This window comes from Leopardus geoffroyi, chromosome C1 (genome assembly GCF_018350155.1).
Source record: "Leopardus geoffroyi isolate Oge1 chromosome C1, O.geoffroyi_Oge1_pat1.0, whole genome shotgun sequence".
Lineage (NCBI taxonomy): Eukaryota > Metazoa > Chordata > Mammalia > Carnivora > Felidae > Leopardus > Leopardus geoffroyi.
The window spans coordinates 101,173,950-101,192,687 of NC_059328.1; the positions used below are offsets into that span (position 1 = coordinate 101,173,950).

The following is an 18,738-nucleotide window of genomic DNA, read 5'->3' on the forward strand; positions in this document are numbered from 1 at the left end:
AGTCATAACTGTTGGTAAACAGTCTAAATTTAGCAAAAGAAGAAAAGGGGGAGTGGTTAAGTGAATTATTGAATAGAGATATGCTTTCTATTATACAGACACTGAATATGGAGTTAGAGAAAGGCTCATGTCATAATATGAGAAAAGGATATGATAGAAAGCATATATAATATCATCCCCATTTTTAAAAAGAAGGCTACATCTCTGAATGATGGAATATTCTATAGATAATTTTTAATTCCATACTCCCTCCCTGCTGTTATATGGACTAATGCTTTTCCTACATTCTTCAGATTTTCTACAATTAAACTGCATTGCCTTTATGATAGAACAGCTGGTAAAGTATATACACAATGCAAATGCTATACGGCAGTGGACTGTTTTTAACCATGCCACCCCTCCAGCCTCCCACAGAATGCTCCCTCCCGCACACTGACACTAACATCTCTACCTCTCATATTACTTCCCAGCTCAGAATTCCTCAGTGGCCCCCACACCTTCACGATAAACTCCACACACTTCTCAGCGGGGAATGCCAAGCCCTGTGTGACCTGTCCTTGATGCACCTGTCTAGTCTCTCTCTCCTGGCTGCTCCTTCGACTTCAGTTATAGTTCCTTGGTCATGCTGTGGCATCCTAGGTCTGCATGATTTTGTTCTGTTTTTTAAATGTTTATTTATTTATTTTGAGTGAGAGAGAGAGAGAGAGAGTGCAAGTGGGGGAGGGGCAGAGAGAGAGGGAGAGAGAATTCCCAGCAGGCTCCACACTGTCCCAGAGCTCAATCCCACGAACCCTATGATCATGACCTAAGCCAAAATCAAGAGTTAGTTGGATGCTTAACCGGCTGAGCCACCCAGGCACCTCAGGTCTGCATGATTTTGAAGGAGCTGATTCCTTTACCTAGAATTCCCACTCCTTGCTTACTTGGTCGATTCCCCATTCGGCTTTCAAGCTCTTTTCCTAAAGCCTTTCCCTCAAAATTTTAGGAAGATTTAGGCATTGTTCTGTGCACTCATCACACTTTTTTAAACTTCCTTTTTATCATATGGTAATAGAATTGCTCATTTCCATATCTGTTTTCCAGGTTGAAGGCTGGCATTAACTCTGTGACAGGTGCATGGTGAACAATGGATAAAGTGCATACGCTGAATGAAAGAATCAGCACGCAAATCACACAGACCTTCACAGGCATTGTACAGGTTGTGCCTTGTAAAAGGGTCCCCTGCAACAGGTGAGTGTGGGCTGACACCCAGCCAGAACCTCCTCTCACCAAGCCAGTGTGCTCAAAGACCAGGAAAGCAAATAAATGAGTGGCTCGAGGTCGCTAATTTAGAAAGCGGTGTCCTGGACGATGCCTAGTGTGCCAAAGAGACTGTGGGTATAGGAGAGGGTTCATTCATTCATGTACCCATTACACAAACGTTTGTTGTGTGCCACCAATGTGCTCGAATCAGTGGTTTTGGTCTCCAAATGTATCTCTGGCCACGTACAAGACTATCTTCCAGGAAGGGGAAAATTATTAGAACCCCTGATTCAATATATTTTTATTTCTTCCTTTTGAATTTGTATTTTTGAGGATGTTCAACGATGTTGTATTCTTACACACTTTTACCCCTTTCTCTCTGAACACATACACCCACACTGTATATGGAATAATTGCTCAATTTTTTTTAACTGATAGGATATGTGATCACAATAGTTTAGGGTGGCTAGCCTAGAGCCCTGGGGTTTTAGTGACGCATAACACATGACTTCTCATGCTCATGCCCACCCACAATATAACTTAGCGAGATGAATTTTGCCTAGGAGGATCCAAGAAGACTTCATAAAAGAGATGGAATTTGAACAGGGTTATCTGGCTAATAAATGGAAACATCTAAGTCTCAACTTTACATAATTCTATTCAACCCAGTGCACTTGGCACTTACCAGCAGAGGAGTATAACGCGAATGGAGTGTCATAATGGCTAGAGTTAGTACAAAACTGTAAAGAAATAGAGCCGTGTGTGCTCAGCTACGGAGCAAAGTAGAAATCCTAGACTTCACAGTCACTTCATAATGCCCATCCGATTCTACCCCCACTTTTTGTCAAGTCTCAGAAAACCCCTAAATCCCAAGGGCTTCTAGAGAAAATTCTAAGTTAACTTCCACCCATTCATGTTTTTATTTCCCCTATCTAATTTGGCTTATTGTTGTGTTTTAGAGCTTTGCGCAAAGCAGTCAGTATTCTAGCTGGGAGATGTTTGTTGCCTGGACAAGGATGTGAATGCCTGATAAAACCTAACTCAAATTTCTGAGGCTGAATGTGTGCCTGCAGAAGCCTGCATTTGGCACAGTGCTTTTAGAAACGTTAGGGCAAGGGGAAACACTTCCTCAGGAATACCACTAGAACAAACTCCTAGAGCCTGCTTTTTTGTCTAGGTGAGTCACTAAGTGGATTACACTTAACCATCATCTCCTTGAGTACAGGGGCTGTGTCTCCAGGAACTTGAATTTAACAGAGTGATCCTTGAATTTGGAGTCAGAATGTCTGGGTTCCAACGCGGGGCTCTGCCGTTACTAGCTGCCTGCTGGCGGTGGGGCAAGTCACTTAACATCGTTGAGACTCTCCCCATCTGCCACCTGAGAAGAGTCAGATGTTAAGTCCACCTCACAAGGCTGTTGTCGGGATCGGATCTGACATGGCGCGTGAAAGGATTTTGCACTCAAAGAGGCATTTTCCAAATGTGAGCTGTTGTTATTCTTGCCTTCTTTAAGGGTCGCAGCACAGAACATTGCCTGTTTGAGAAAATGTCATCTTCCATCCAACAGTGATTCAAAAAAGACAGACTCCCTGACCAAAGGGACGTGGAAGAGGTGTAGTTCCAACAAACTCAATCATGGCTATGGAGAAATTGCTTCTGGGGATGGTGGGTGACTCTTGTCCCATTCCCGGAAGTCTTGGACCTTGCCGAGCCCGTCTCCTGCTCTCCCTGTGCAGGGACATCCCCCCCAGCGTCCAGCTTTTATCTCCGATAAATAAAGGCATGCTGATGGGATAACGGATGTAAGGGGTTAACAGCCTGAAAATGCAGTTTCATTTCATTTAAACCGGGGTTTTATGGACACTGTGCCTGAACTCAACAGGCGGCTGTGGGGGCTATTTTTGGACAGGCAGGACTTCCAGCACCTCTTAAATCACATCACACGGCAATTGCCTACTCCACCTACACACAGGGCGGGCCTGCGTACATAAAACAGGACGCTGGCCGGGGGTGAGAGCGAAAACGTCTTTCCCTCATCTGATGACTAATCCTTGTCTCTGCTTTCAGAAAGGGAAAGCACCAGACACAGACCTTACCAATGGAATACATTTTCCTTTGCTTACTCCAAAACAGGGGGAAAAGGACTGTGTGTGTGTGTGTGTGTGTGTGTGTGTGTGTTCCCCCACTGACTGAGGAATCCTGAAATGAACTTCTATAGGAAACCTCTGACAATGTTCTGTGGATGATTTCGCACAGGGAATTGAAACAAGTTGGCAGGAAGAAGAATTCTTTCTGCATAATTCAAAGCAGACATGTTACTGGGGGAAAAGCAAATCAGAAATTTGCTGTCAGTCCTTGAAATTTTATTAGTTACAAAAAGTAATATATTAGCCCCCTGCATTAAATCCAGATAGGATCTATCCTTTTCTTTTTTCAGTGATATTCCTCAAGCGAATCTCTGAGCGCACAGGACAGCACCGCCTCCTCACAGAGGCCAGTGGTGGTGGCCTGTGATAAAGTCACATGTTATCAGACTCTGCTCTGCTTCTCTGTAGCTCCCGAGATAAATAAAAGGATAATATTAAAAGATTTCAGAATCACTAAAATACTTGGCTATTCTTTCTGACAAATAAGATAATCTAATTAAAGATTTCTTGATGAATGAGTGAGGCCAGAGGGAGTCTGTCTTTTTACATAAATTCTTGTTTTTTTTTTTTTTTCGGTGTAAATTCTTGATAAAGGCTAATCAGAATCAGGATAATGATAAACTTAATAGTTTGGGAGTGTGGGGGGCAGTACAGGGCACTATGCAGGGCATTTCTGGTCACCATCACAGTTCTATAGATTTCAAATGCTTATGCACATTATAATCCAAGTAAGTATGAAGTTGAAATACGAAAGTTTTAAAGGAAGGGGTTTATTGAACAACTTCACTTTTTCTTGGTAAGGATTTTTATAGGATTGGTTTCCTATGTTTCAAAATACTAAATTTGCAATGACATATATTTTATACATTTCTTGAAGTAATACAGAGGACATGTTGTTTGGAACTTACATGATCTGGCTACTTAACAAGGTTTGAGGGCTGTTTTTGGCTGATCGGGTTTGTGAAACAGAAGAATGGGAGCACTTTTAATATGTAAATATCTATCTGAAAGTCATTCACTCAGATATTCATTGAGTATTTAATACACACAGTAGCTTTTCAGGAAATATAAATGAATTTCTAATAGTGAATTCTTGCCCCTTTAGTTTGGCATTTCTTCTTCCTTTCCTTGCAACCAAAGACCGAGGAAAGAGTAAGGGTTTCAGAAATAGAAGTCATATTAAAGACACGTAGAAACATGAAAATTGTTACCATACTTCAATTCCAGCAATACTTTCTCTGCCTCTAAGGGAACAGGCTTTCTGTATCTTTGTTGCATCTTGGACTATTCTGGTGTGTCCTACCCTCCTGCTCTCCTCTTTCCAAAATACCCCGTCTAGGGGACCATTACCCTTTTGGCTGGAAGTTGTGAACAGTAAGTCGTGTCAGCCACAGGGCTCAATGAAGAACAGACTCAGTTATAACCGGGGATTCAATACGTAACTCTCACATCAGACTGGCTACAAGGTATTGAAATGAAATAGCAGGAAACAAATACGTTGTTTACACAATTATCCACTACGAGCTCCGGAGGTCAGAGACGGGGTTCAGTTCGATCTTGTGTCCGTTACCCAGCGTACAACAAAAACTCGGTCAATGTCTGCTGAGTGAGCAGAGGGCTAGTGCAGGGTGATGTGAGAGACTGACAGAGAGGAACATTCAAAAGGAAGAGGGATGGATTGAGGGGATTCCGGGGCATTGGTTTTTCAAACTCTTTTGGAGCTTATTTATAGCAAACAAATATCGACATCACAAATCACACACATACAAGCACAGCTGTAAACCACTGGGCTGACAGCCACAGGTAGGAAACCACTACGGGGGACATGGAACCCATCCAGGGAGGATGGAAGGGCCGGGAACTGCTGGTACCCGGAGCCCTGCCGAGGTGGGCTGGGCTCTACTGGCCTCGTTGCCTCTACGAGGGACCCTCACCAGCCCTGCCTCAAGAAGCGAGCTCTTCAGACCAAAAGCACTTCTTTCACACTGACTACGCACCATCACCAAGCTACGCATGTGAGGACACGAAAAGGGAAAGAAGACTCAAACATCTGCTTTCCTTTTTGATATCTCCTTCCTAGATATCTCTCCTACACTATCCCAAATGGTCCTTTCAAACTTCCCCAAAATTTAATCTCCAATTTTCTCTATATCAGAAGGTATTTCCACGCAGTTTCCCAAGCCAGGACTTTGGAGTCTCTTCTGATGTCTCTTGTCCCTCACCCCTCACCTCTCACATTGGGGCCCTGCTGCCGAGCCTTCCCCCTAAATGTACCTCCAATCTGTCTGCACTCTCTGTCTCCACCTGGATACTTCCAGGGGTCTCCTAAGCGTTTTCTTCACCCCCACATTTGCTTCCTGCCCCATCCCAATTTGGCCCTCACTTAGCAGTGGGAAAACTTTTTTTTTTAATTTAATTTTTATTTTTTTTTAAATATACTTTACTGTCAAATTTGTTTCCATACAACACCCCGTTGTATCCCAACAAGTGCCTTCCTCCATGCCCAAAGCAATCTACACATTCAATGCAATCCCAATCAAAATTGCACCAGCATTCTTCTCAAAGCTAGAACAAACAATTCTAAAATCTGTATGGAACCATAAAAGACTCCGAAGAGCCAAAGTAATATTGAAGAAGAAAACCAAAATGGGAGGCATCACAATCCCAGACTTTAGCCTCTACTAAATCAGGGAAAACAGTTCTTTTAAAAAGAACTCAAGATTGTGTCACTTTCCCCCTTTAAAGGGCTTTATGGCTTCCCATTTCCTATGAGGTAAAAATGCAAACTCTTTCCTAACAAGGACCCAATAGTGACCGAAGGTCCAACCTTTGCTCCTCTCTACCTCACATTCCAGGTTCCAGGCTCGGTGTCCTCTTGATCTTCTAACAGGTCAACATCTTTCCTTTTCCTTTTCTGCCTCAGGTTCTTTGCATCTGCTTCCCACTCTGCCTGAATATTCTCCCCTACTCTTTCCAGTTGGCTCCTTTTTGTCACCCAGCTCATCTCCAATCAGTCTAAAGCATTTTCTCTGATCTAAAGCAATGGTCCCAGTTCATAATCATGCATACATTTGTTTGCTTGTTTGAGCTTTGCTTAATTCCTGCCTTTATTTGGATGTAAACTGTGTGAGGGCAGGGAATTATATCTGTTTTATTCACCAAGGCAAACTCAGTCATAGATTTGGTGCATAATAGACGCTCAAATATTTGTGGAATACATGAAAATGAAGCATTTCCTAAACATTGGTCATTGAACATCCCTTGATGATTTAGCCAAAGCTGGGTACCACCTGTATTATGCAACTAATATTTTCCTCTAAACTTTAAAGCAAGTAAAAAAAAAAAAAAATTGAGCTCTATCCTAAGCCACGGAGTTGGGGATTTTGTAAGTCAGTATTCCATTTTTATTTTTAATGCACATTAAAATATATGTTTAACAAAATACATATTTTGTATCTATAAACTGTCTAAAATTGTCTTGTGGAAAATACAAGAATCAACAAGAAATTCTTTTTTTTTTTTTTTCAGGTTATATATTTTTAACGTTTATTTATTTTTGACACAGAGAGAGACAGAGCATGAACGGGGGAGGGTCAGAGAGAGGGAGACACAGAATCTGAAACAGGCTCCAGGCTCCGAGCTGTCAGCACAGAGCCCAACGCGGGGCTCGAACTCACGAACCGTGAGATCGTGACCTGAGCCGAAGTCAGACGCTCAACCGACAGAGCCACCCAGGCGCCCCAACCCAAATACCCTTTGACCATTAGTTTGCCTTTTTTTTCTCTTCATTCACCTAGTGATTAACTTACCTTGTATTAATTGTATTCCACTTGCTGAAAACATGCTCATAATTTGCATACCAAAGTTATGGCCTAGCGGCATTATTCGCAATAGCCAGGAGATGGAAGCTACCCAAGAGCCCACCCATGGTTGAATGGATGAGTGAAATATTATACATACATACCATGGAATATTATTCAGCTTGAAAAGGAAGGAAACTGACATATCCAACAGTATGAATGGACTTTGAAGACATTATGCGAAGTGAAATAAGCCAGTTACAAAAAGACAAATGCTATGTGATTCTACTTCTATGAGGCATCTGTAGTTGTCCAACTCATAGAAAAAAAAAAAAAAAGTAGACTGATGGCCGTCAGGGCCTAGGGGAAGTGGGGAAGGGGGAGATGTTTACTGGATATAAAGTTTCGGTTCTGTAAGATGAAAGGTTGTGGAGACTGGTTGCACAACAATGTGAGTACATTGAGCTCCACTAAACTGTGCACTTAGAAATAATTAAGATGGTAAATGTGATGTTATGTGTTTTTCACTGTAATAAAATTAAAAATAAAACACCCCTCACAGATGTTTCTAGTTCTTTCATGCTTCCTGAAGTCCAAAACTCCAACATTCACGGTGACTGAGAATAGAAATTAAAAAAAATAAATAAATAAACAATACTAGCTACACTTTAATGGACACTTACTGTAGGACAGGGACTATGCTACGTATTTTATATTTGCGATCTCATTTTATCACCACCACAGCTCGGTGAGGCGGATACCACCATGGACGCTGAGTTTACAGAGCAAAAAACAGGTACAACAGAGTTAGAGGAACTTGCCCGAGATCCCATAGCCAGTAGGTGGTGGAATCAGAGCATGAGCCCAGGCAGACTGGTTTGGATCAGCGCATCTAACCAGTAAGTACATGTCTCACCAAGCTAGCAGAAGGCACTCTGGGAGATGAAATTCACTCTCACTAAATCGTGTAGGATTTCAGACAGGTCTCTTTCTTTCCACACCTTTATCTCTAATGCATGTATATGTATTAACTTCCCTCTCAATTCCCATCCTTCCATCCTCCCTCTCCCAAAGGAAAGACTTAGTCACCTTTACCATATAAATCTAAACTGTAAGAATTAAAAGTCCCAGTTGCTCCAAACATTTGGGAGCTACTCATCAGTGTGGCTCAAAAAAAAAAAAAAAAAATAGGACTAAAATTGTTTGGCAGCTTTGTCACGTACAGATATACCAGTGTTTTTGCCCAAGCAGCAGGAAGAGCAGTAAACATATCACAGAATGACTGAGAGCTTTAGAGCTTAATTCTAATTGCTAACAGTAGCTCGTATTCAAGAAATGTTAAACCACAACAACCACTTGCAGAATCTCAACTATTTATCCTCGATTTTTATGTGATACAAGCAGAGGGGACAGAGGCTTCTGAGTCACTGAGTTACTCAACCTGTCTGAGGCTCCACTTTCACCATTTGTAAGTACCTCCTGGCAGGCTGTTGAGAAGATTAGGTTAGCTACTAGATGTGAAGCACCAAGCACATGAGACTTGGAATAAACGAAGGAGTCAATAAATCATAACTATTATTATTGCCATACATAAAGGCAGATTATTCACAGTCTTAGGTACAGGACTAGAATGATACAGTCTTTCTGATTCCCTCCCTGACATCCTTCCAATCATGGTGGGCGTGGAATGTAGAGTGTTGGGGAAGTTCCAGAATCCATCCCGGCTAAGACGGTGATGGCTGCCCTTCACACAAGCTGAACCTTGCTTTGTTCTTGTGGCTTCTTCTCCAGTGAGATCTATGTCCTGGAATTCTCGACTAGATTCTTGTCTTGTCTGGAAGCTCTCCCATGGACCGAAGGTCCTACCAGCGTCTCTATCACTTGGATGGCACTTGGATGGTGTATGTTTCCTGCTGCTGAATCCCAGGGGCCTCAGCTTCTGGTTCCACTCCTCACCAGGGACTACTACTTGCCTCCTCCTGGAACGCATGGGCCTGGCCAGCCGCCTGTGCCCCAGGGTGGAAAAGAGCTGGGGGGCATGATTTGGATGCTTTCCAGCGCCTTTGCTTATGTTGTGCTTTTCTTTGAAAAGAGCACTCCAGGTTTCCGATCTGAGAGGCAAATATATTCACTCCCTAGGAGCCCATTCCTGAGGCAATGGAGGCCATGAACTTCCACCCCCTCACTGACTAGCCTGGACTAAACTTTCTCCGCTGGGCCGCTCTGGCCTTCTCCAGGACTGTAGAGGCCTGGGGTTGTTAACACATTTGACGGCTCCTTTTCCCATCTTGACAAAATTCATTTGGTTGTGACTCTTCATAACTCTTTCCCCTACAACCATTTCTAGCACTGTGACTTCTCGTCATTTTCCCTTCTTCGGGCGAGAAATGCCTCCAAAGCCCAGATTTTGGCCCAGTAACTCCCCAGATTGTTTTTATAGTCCCAATGTAGTACTTCTTTGTTACAGCTCAATATTCCTAAATTTTGTTCCAAGTCTTTATTTTACATTTATAAATATCAGGTTGTATTAATTGGTTCCAGCTTTAAAAATGTTCCATCTGAGGTTATTTTCTACTATTTTGATAGTGGTTTCGAAACTCGGGGCACCGAGGCCCTGATGTGGGCCACGTTCTGCAAGCGTCCCTCAAGGACTGGCGTGGAACGGAAAAGATACGCAGATCCTGGGCCTCGCTGTATTCTTTGAAGACTGTACTGGCCATAATAGCTTCAAAGAATTTCAACAAGTTCCTAAGACATGACCTTCCCTTTCCGAAAACCACGCTGGCCAGGCTTGCCTTAATCAAGCTGTGCTTTTCTAAGCATCTTTTTACTTGATCTCCTGCAGCAGTTTTTAATACTTTCCCTACAAGTGAAGTTAAACTAACTGGCCTGTAATTTCCTGGTGTATCCCTAAGCTCTATGAAATAACGGCATTAGGTTGGCTACCTTCCAATTCTTCCTGAATTTTTTTGTTTTGTTTTAAAACGCAGGATTGAAAAGGCCAGAGAATGCTTCCTGACTCCCTTTTCCTTCGTTTCTTCCATGACATGCTGCTTTCTGTTCCCAGTAGAGCTGCCATTTTAATAACTTCAAACCTCTTAAATGTTTTCACATATTATTTGTTTCTATCTCTGAAGCATGAGTTTTCCATTTTTCATTCTGACAAGGGCCACCCCCCCCCCCAAATAAGGGCTTCCAATTCCATTGAATAGACTGTTAATTTGAAGCACTGTCAAAGGAATGAGTTTCCTATTAGAAATGTGGACAAGGGGGGCAACTCGATTATAATTAAGTCTGTGTTCTTACTTGTGAATTATTATGAATACGCGTTCGGGAAAGAGCCGAAGAATATACCTACACACATAGAAATAGGAACCAACAAAATGAAATTATTACATCTGGGGATACTAATCCAATATACCAGCAAACTATCTTAAAAACGTGATGAAACTAATTAGATCTTTATGTATAAAATTTGCAACCCATATATTTTTTAACAGCATTTGATTCATTACTTTCAAATCTAACATCAGAAACAAATCTTTCCATATTTAATGATCTCCCAGAATGATCTCCCAATAGAAAAGCCCATAAAAATATTTTAATTAAAACCTATGAGTTAAAAAACAAGGTCTTATTATTTTTTTTTACCGATAGGAGTGAAGAGGAAAACTAATAATTATTTGTGTTCATAAAATCGCACTGTATTACATAATCTTGCAAATTGTCCAGGATCTTTGTTGTATAGAATTGATCAATTTTTAAAATAAGCCCATCACCAACTAGGCCGTAAATACTTTTATTCTTTATAGATACTTTTTTGTTTCAGCAAACTTTTGTGTTTTTTAAAAAATTTTGTGGTGACCTCATTTGTTTTTTCCGAATAAGTCATACAGGCAGGCAAACACTGGATGTGTGGATGGATGCTCATTTCTAGGTAGAAGGTATGATATTCACCATCACAAAATAAAGACACCCGTGGGATGGAACCTAAAACTTTTAAGACAGTTTACCCAGATTTCAGAGAAGTTAAAAAAAAAAAAAAAAAAAAACTTGTCCAATTGGTAGTTTTTTTCTTCCTAATTTATCAAAGTCACAAAGTCAAAGTCCAAAATTTGTGCATCTCTTATAATGCACACATACTGTGTCTCAGATTTAATTGCAGGTGGGAGAATCTTTGCAGGTATGCATAGACCTCTCTCATAGGGAACACTGCACCTAGCTTTGAATGATCCTTAATATTTTCCTCTTTAGTTTTGGTCGGGACTGAATAAACCTGCAAATGAACAAGTCGGATTCTCTATGTGGGCCATAAAACAGACACATGCAGCCAAATATTTGTGCACATTTAGTAAACAAACTTAAGCCCAAGAGTGTATCTTAAAGCATGGATTCTATGGAGTGTTTGAAATACTTCCTCATAGATATCCATATTCAGGATTTTAAAGTTGTAATTCAAATACGTATAGGATTTCCCTTGCCTACTGAGTATATCTTATACCATCTAATTACAAATTTAGCACATATTCACTCTTCTCCCTCCTCTATGCCTTTACTTATGTCAAGACCGCCAGGACCTACTATCCGAGGGTGGACAGATTTGAGCCCAGTGGAAAAGTACCAGGTTTGTGGTAAAGAGGAACAACCTGAGGCTATGTACTTAACTATGGCCAAATTCAAGTTCTTCACTATTCTAACTAGTCAACTTCCTACCTTCTCTCTGCCTCCATCTCCCCATCTGTACAATGGGGATATTTACATTTCCTTTTAGAATTGTGATATGGGTTAATTGGAATAATATATGTTCAAGATCAAAATTAGCCACGCTTGCTTTCCCTCCCAACGCCACCTTCTCCACAAGGCTCCTCTAGATCTCACCCATCACCCCACAGTAGCTAATGGTAAGCTCATCTTCCTTTGAATGCCCATGACACTTCATCTGTCTCTCCGGGACTTCGATGCACTGTATTGTTCACTCTTTTAATAAGCATTTGTTGACCATTTATTGTGTGTTAGGATATATTTTTCCCCCTTCTCCCCATAACTAATCCTTAAGCTTCTTGAAGTTACAGTCTTTATACTATTCATCTCTCCCCACCACCCATTGTCTAGATAGTGTTTAAACCCCTAGTGTTGAACAAGAATGTAGTTGTTTAATTGTTTGGTATTTGGTAAAATGCCACTATTTGGTAAAACTGGTCATTATATAATACAGACAATATCTGTATATCCATTTTCATAGAAGTCCGCATCCTCAAATAGGATTACAAGCTAGAAAGTATGTTCGTATGTAAGGCCAATGCATGGGATCATCATCATTTTCATCATCATTATTAAATAATGATATTAAATAATAATAGACTACTACTATAATAAAGTAATAGCTAACATCCCTGAGACTATGCACAAAGGTGAATATTTTCCCATTCCCATACGAGTCCTTAGAATAGTTCCTGATAGAGCAGAACATGGTTTCCGACAGGAGATGGTGAACAAACAAATGGGCTGTAGCTATGTCTCTGTGGAATTACATTAGCACAAATCTAAGCACATTTTCAAAGAACTGTGGTTTATAAATAAAGACTCTCTCATATATACAATACTATGGCTCGATGAACTCTAAAGTTTCAGGGGAAATTACACAATTTCAAAATGAGGCTGTGTGTACACAACACCCAGCCATCCAAGTGAAAGCCTGAGCAAATCACTTAGGAATGTGGTCTTTGCTGGCCCAGACATCGCAAGTCGTTACTGGAAATATGTAATGTGGTTCTGACGCTATTTTACTACTCATGGATGAACTGCACTGTGGTGACATTTCACTTTAATTTGCTGCTCCTAATTGACTGCAGGCAAGGAAACCAGAAAGCCAAACTGGTCAGCACCATGTTTAAAGTGAGAACAACTAGGCTCGGATTTAAGGCCAATGAGGGTACCCTACCAATAGAAGTAAATGTAAGTGGATGGTCTTCATAGTGTCTACCTTGAGTTCTCCTTCCAAAATGGAGGAGACACAACTCTATGGATATCACATGTCACATAAGTGATTTTCTTAGGTGACCTTTTCTTCCCCATTGCTGAGTTTCTTTTGAGAAAAAACTCCCCAAAGAGGCTCCTGGGGAGTTGACCTGTGCCATGTGTCCTAGTTGCTACAGATTATGCAAGACTTCAAGCAGAAAAAGACTCATAAGCCTCAAACACAAGTCCCAAAAGAGTTTGGCTTCTGCGCCTCTTTCATGGTCACCGCTCACAACTACCTTGGAGTTCTCAGTTGACATGGCCTGCAGCTCCTCAATTCACTTGGGGTGAGGTACCAAGTGACAGAGTTTCTGAACATGTCCTAAGCGTGAAGGGACTGAGATTGGAAATGTGCCCTCTTCTCCCGATGTGCATTCTGTCCTCGGCTGACGCTGATCAAGAGCCTGAATTTGTTTCATGTTCTATATCTGTTTTTACTGAAGCAATTGGAGTTGATGCATGTCTGGTATACCCAAGGGCCAATCTCTGTGGTGCTCATTCTCCCTTCCCTTTTCTTCTGGAACCATTCAGAAAAGGGTATGTGTGGGGGTGTGGGAGGCTTAGTGCCCAAATGCTCCACTGGAAGAATGTGGCAGAGCCAGATGTGAAATGGACCTCCCCTGAGTGAAGGATTCACAACCCAGAGCCACAGCACATATTGGAGAGGAATGGCTTTCTAACTGAACTCTGGATTCGTAACATTGTGCTATCCCACATCCAAGTCAAAATGTCTGTCCAGATTAGACATCAAAACTGGCCTGTTATCATCTCTGATTTTTACTGAGCATCTTTGAAGAAGAAAGAGTCCTTTGGGGGCTAATTGGTCCCAGGCCTGAGAATTGGACATGGTTTTCTATGGCTACTTCAGAAGAAAACTTCCAATATTTTAAATCCAGGTATCACATAATGTTTCAACTGGAGCACGCACATCCAGAGCATCATAAAAAGAGGGGAAACGTGCGTTATTTGACTCCAACAGCACAGAATCAGTTTTTCGTGATAGTAAGAGTAGGATGGCAAGAGTTAATGTTGTAAAATCCACTGTATTGTCAAGCGTAAATAAATCCAATGAAACTTGTTCAGATAGTACTCAGGCAATACTAAAGCGGCCATTAGGAAATCATCCAAGACCTGAGACACATAAAAACTTTATTAGATCACTGAAATAAAGTGCAAACAAGTTTGTCTTAGAAAGATCCAAAAATCTTTATGCTTTCAGTCTGACGAGCCATAAAACAGTGCCTGACAAATTTTAAGTGATATTCTAATTAATCACTGGATTTTTATAGCTTCTCGTAAGCTGTAAGTTCGATATTAACAAGGCAGCAGGAGAGGAAATCCCCTCGTACTGAGCATGAGTTCTAAGTCTTTGTATAAACCCAATGGTCACCCAGGCCAGACTTTTGTGTTAAGCATCTGCTAGGGACAGAATGGACCATTAATCTAAAAATTATCATTATTTCATGTTGGTTGAAGTAGGATGGAAGTGTGCCCAAATTTCACAAACTGATGGAAAATTGTAACAGCTGTGTCTCTGTCTTGTACAGGAAACGCTTTCTGGGGCATTTTTACATTGTTCCTTTGGTGAAACTAATATTTTGTAATACACTAATAATACAGCTCCCTTTAATATCATCACACACTTAATAATTACCATGAAAAAGTATGACCCAACTCTCTTGAATATAAAAACTTCTGATTTATAATCTTCAATTGGATGCAGGGATGGTGTCGACAATCTACAACAATTTTATTCCTAGAGAGGGATTTTGTTAGAATGGAGGCAGATTTTTTTTAAGTGTCTACCCTCAGGCAGCTCCAATGAGGACCCAGAACTTGCTTTCAAAGAATGAATTAAAAACTTCTTAAAAAGTGACTATCAGATCACCACTTCAGTTCTCATTTTCTAAAAATTACAAAACTCTTTTCAGTAAAGATGTTCACCTACCTCATAATATAAGGGAGCACTATTGCCTACAGGTTTCTTTGCTTTCTTAGATGTAGTTCCAAGAAGGGCATTTGATTCATTGATCTGTAAGAAAATCAAATTCATCTATGATGAACAAGAGAAGCGTACTTAAAGAATAGTTAGGTATATGTAAATTTCAAATACTTAGGTGACTTGAAGGGTTGAGAAACCTAGCAAGGAAGAGATATTCATTAATTAAGTAAAAAATTTATAGTCACTTTGGTGAAGCTGTTAGTAGTTACAGGCGTATGCGCCACCTGCCAGGACTTTCCTATGTTGTCATTCCTCTCTGACCTCTGACAGCTAGCCTTCTCTGTAGACTTAATTCTTCTGGCTTGTTATGGACTTTGCTAGAACAGTAAATAGTTTAGTCTTTTATTATTCAATCTTTTATTAAATAGATAATTCCTCAAAGAGCCTAGCAGGGAGTCTGGTATGGCTACAGAGGTTTGGTCAAATGAATGCGTGTAGAAAGGGCAATATTCATGGGCCTAAACTAATTCTTCCAGATTAAACAGTTCACATTGATTCTAGCTAAATTTTGTTTAAAAGAATCCACCCAAATTTACCCAACAGCCCAAGAATAGGAAAGTCTTATTTAGTTTATTACTTTATTCTGTTATTTTAGGCAAAAAAAAAAAAAAAAAAAAAAAAAAAAGTCTTCAAGGGGCTTAGAGGTGAAAGGGACAGGTACCTGCTGTAGAATGTCTTGCCATGATACGATACTGAAGAATTTGCGCTGAGGGACCTGGACGGCAAGAGTCAATGCTCGAATGGGAAGATCGTCCTCAATCCGGTTTCCAACTACAAAAGCGATGGAGCCCTTCCAATCATTCTGTTCAAAAAAAAACCAGAAGGAATTAAATGATAAATACTCCTGGGTAGGTTTTGTGTCTAAGGCTTCCACCAAAAAAACAAGGTAATTTTCACTTTAAGCCCTACCTTAAAGGTAAGCGTTGAGCGTATATAGTGTGTATAAATTCCTGACTCAAGTGGCCGCAAGGCGGCAGTGTTGCACCAAATTTCATGTAACTCGACCAAAAAAAAACCCATTTTCTTTTGAAACTAGACCTTTTATTTTAAGGCAGACAACTTTTTAAAAATGGCATGCTTTCACAAGAATGCTGTCCAAGAGTAATTTGGTATTAGTAATAAATAGGTCGTTTCATGTTACAAATATATATTAAGAAATAATCTTGAAAGCAGAAATCTTTGTTTTCTTCCCTGGTACATCCTAAGGCTATAAATAGCGCTAGGAGCATAGTAGGAACTCAATAAACTCTTGTTGAATATTGGGTAACATTGCATGAGTTGCCAAATGGGCTTTTATATGGGGTAAAAATTTAATCCCTGAAGTTTTGGTAAAGCACGGAACTAGAACACAGCTTTTCCTCCTCATGTAACACGAGAATCTCATTGCTAATTCACAAACGAATACTTCCCCCCACTCCCAGACATAGGCTAAAATATTACACTCGGACATGAAATTTGCATCAAATAATTTAAAGAAATGTTACTAAATGTTACAATATTCTTATTCAGTAATCCCTTTCTCTATTATAATGATAAATTCTCTTGAGAAGCAGCAGCTGGCTGGAGAGTAAGAATGGAATTCACTGAATTACCCACTGTGTGGTGCTGGGTGTCAAGGTCAGGCACACCAGGTCTAGTGCTTTTGCACACTCACAATCCTATGGGGAGATGGAAGAAGCAAACTTGATAAAGACATTTGGAAAGAGAGATAAATAATAAAGGGGGGCACACTAACCACGTGTCTTCTCTAGGCCTTACTTCCCCCATTTATAAAATAAAGGAGTTCGGACAGGGCAATACCTAACGTCCCTCTAGCTCTGCTCTAGAAATCTGATTCAAAAAGAGTAAAACTTCTTGTTGATGGATTCCAAAACAACGTCTACGATGAGGTGAAAGGATATTACACAAATTTAATGAATTCCATAATTTTCTGTGGTGCTCTGTGGTTTCTGTCCAGTCCATGGTCAGGGTGATGACAGAACTAGGGTTTAGGAGGGAGAAAAGACCTCAGTGCAAATTCTTCTTTAGCATCGAATAATCAGTATCCTTAAAGGTCTCTTACTTCTCTCCACAGAAACTTACTAACTACCTAACAAAACCCACCAATGTTGCATTCAGAACAAAAACCACACATGAAAGCAGAAAAATGTGTATTTTACCTACAAAGTATGTGCGTGTGTGTGCATATGTACATGTAGGTGTGGCTCGATGTGTTCGCCTCTGTTACATTCATTGGGTTTAAGACCTTTTTCGTTTGTTTGCTAATTCACCACAGGAAGACTGAGCATCTGTTGTTTTTTTTTTTAATATTCTGATTTTCAAAGTAGGTATGACATTTATAATGTATTCTTTTGACAAAAAAAAAAAAATTCCACTATCACCAAATGACCTTTCCCGCATTGGATGCCTTTCTTATCTCTTGTCTGCTCCCCCAGTCAACACTGCAACTATAATCATTAAAGAAGGAAAATCTCTTTTATTCTCACAAGAAAGTACACAGTTCCTGAACAGGCAATACCCCCAGCTTCCTGTCACTTATACTTCCTGACACTGAAGATTTTAATGACCACCTCTACCTTATCCCCTCCCCAGGGCAGATGCCCTCGCCAATATTTGAAAGCTGATGGGGACAAGGAAGGACTGCCGCTCCACTCTTTGGGGGACGATTCAGAAAGAGGGCATCACGGTACACCGTCTAGGCACCATCTACCCATTAGTATCAGGTGTCAAAGGCAGGTGTTGACTATTTCAGACCAGAAAAAAGTAAGGGAGGAGGAGGAGGAAGGAACTAACAATTATTGAAATCTGCCATGTGCCAGGCATATGTTATCTCATTGAATCCCTGAGGAATCCCTTTAAATAGGTGCACTAATACTTTATAGATGGAAAAACAGAGACCCAACGAAGTGAAACAACTTGTTCAAGGTCATTTTGGCACGGAGACCACATACATGGCTTACAATTTTGTGATCATTTTGAAACGGTTCTGAGAGCAAGTCTTTGGGGTCAGAATGCCTTTCCATAATCCTTAAATTGCACCTAATGGCTACCTCATTCATAGTAAACATAATAGATGAAGATTTATATCACATGTTAAAGTGTATAAAACCTTCAAAAATAGATGATGTAGTAAATCCTTAAGACATCTTAAGATTACTTTTTTTTTTTGAATCGATGATAGTTTTACAAAGGCTCAAAGAGGTTAAGGAAATTTCCTAAGCTTGTCTCTCTCCAAGCCGAGTGTTCTTTACTTTGCCCTGGATGCACCTTAACACGAGATCTGTTCCTCTGATTCATGGCACTATGCTGAAAATTCTGGGCCCAGTCTCTCCACTGGAAGGGGTCTGGAGAGTCCAGCTGAAACTCCATTTTTCTCATCTGCACTCGCTAGCCCACCAAACTCCTGCTCCCGGAAGGATCTGTTGGGAAAAATGGGGCCCATGAAGGACTTTATCTGAGTCATGGATTAGTGTCTAATCACATTGCCAGAACCCAGGTAAGCATGAAATGGACTGATCAGACAGTAATA

The 18,738-nt window shown here is 40.6% G+C and overlaps 1 protein-coding gene across 3 annotated transcripts in view; it reads right to left on the reverse strand.

The window, feature by feature from the left end:
- The window catches only part of SPAG17 (sperm associated antigen 17), a 239,686-nt gene that overhangs the window by 190,395 nt on the left and 30,553 nt on the right, over positions 1-18,738 (reverse strand). For all 3 annotated transcript variants that reach the window (XM_045478817.1, XM_045478815.1, XM_045478816.1), the window contains exons 2-3: positions 15,871-16,011; positions 15,156-15,239 (exon numbers count right to left, since the gene is read on the reverse strand). In XM_045478817.1, the coding sequence (XP_045334773.1) occupies positions 15,156-15,239; positions 15,871-16,011 (225 nt within the window). The remainder of the gene's footprint in view (positions 1-15,155; positions 15,240-15,870; positions 16,012-18,738) is intronic.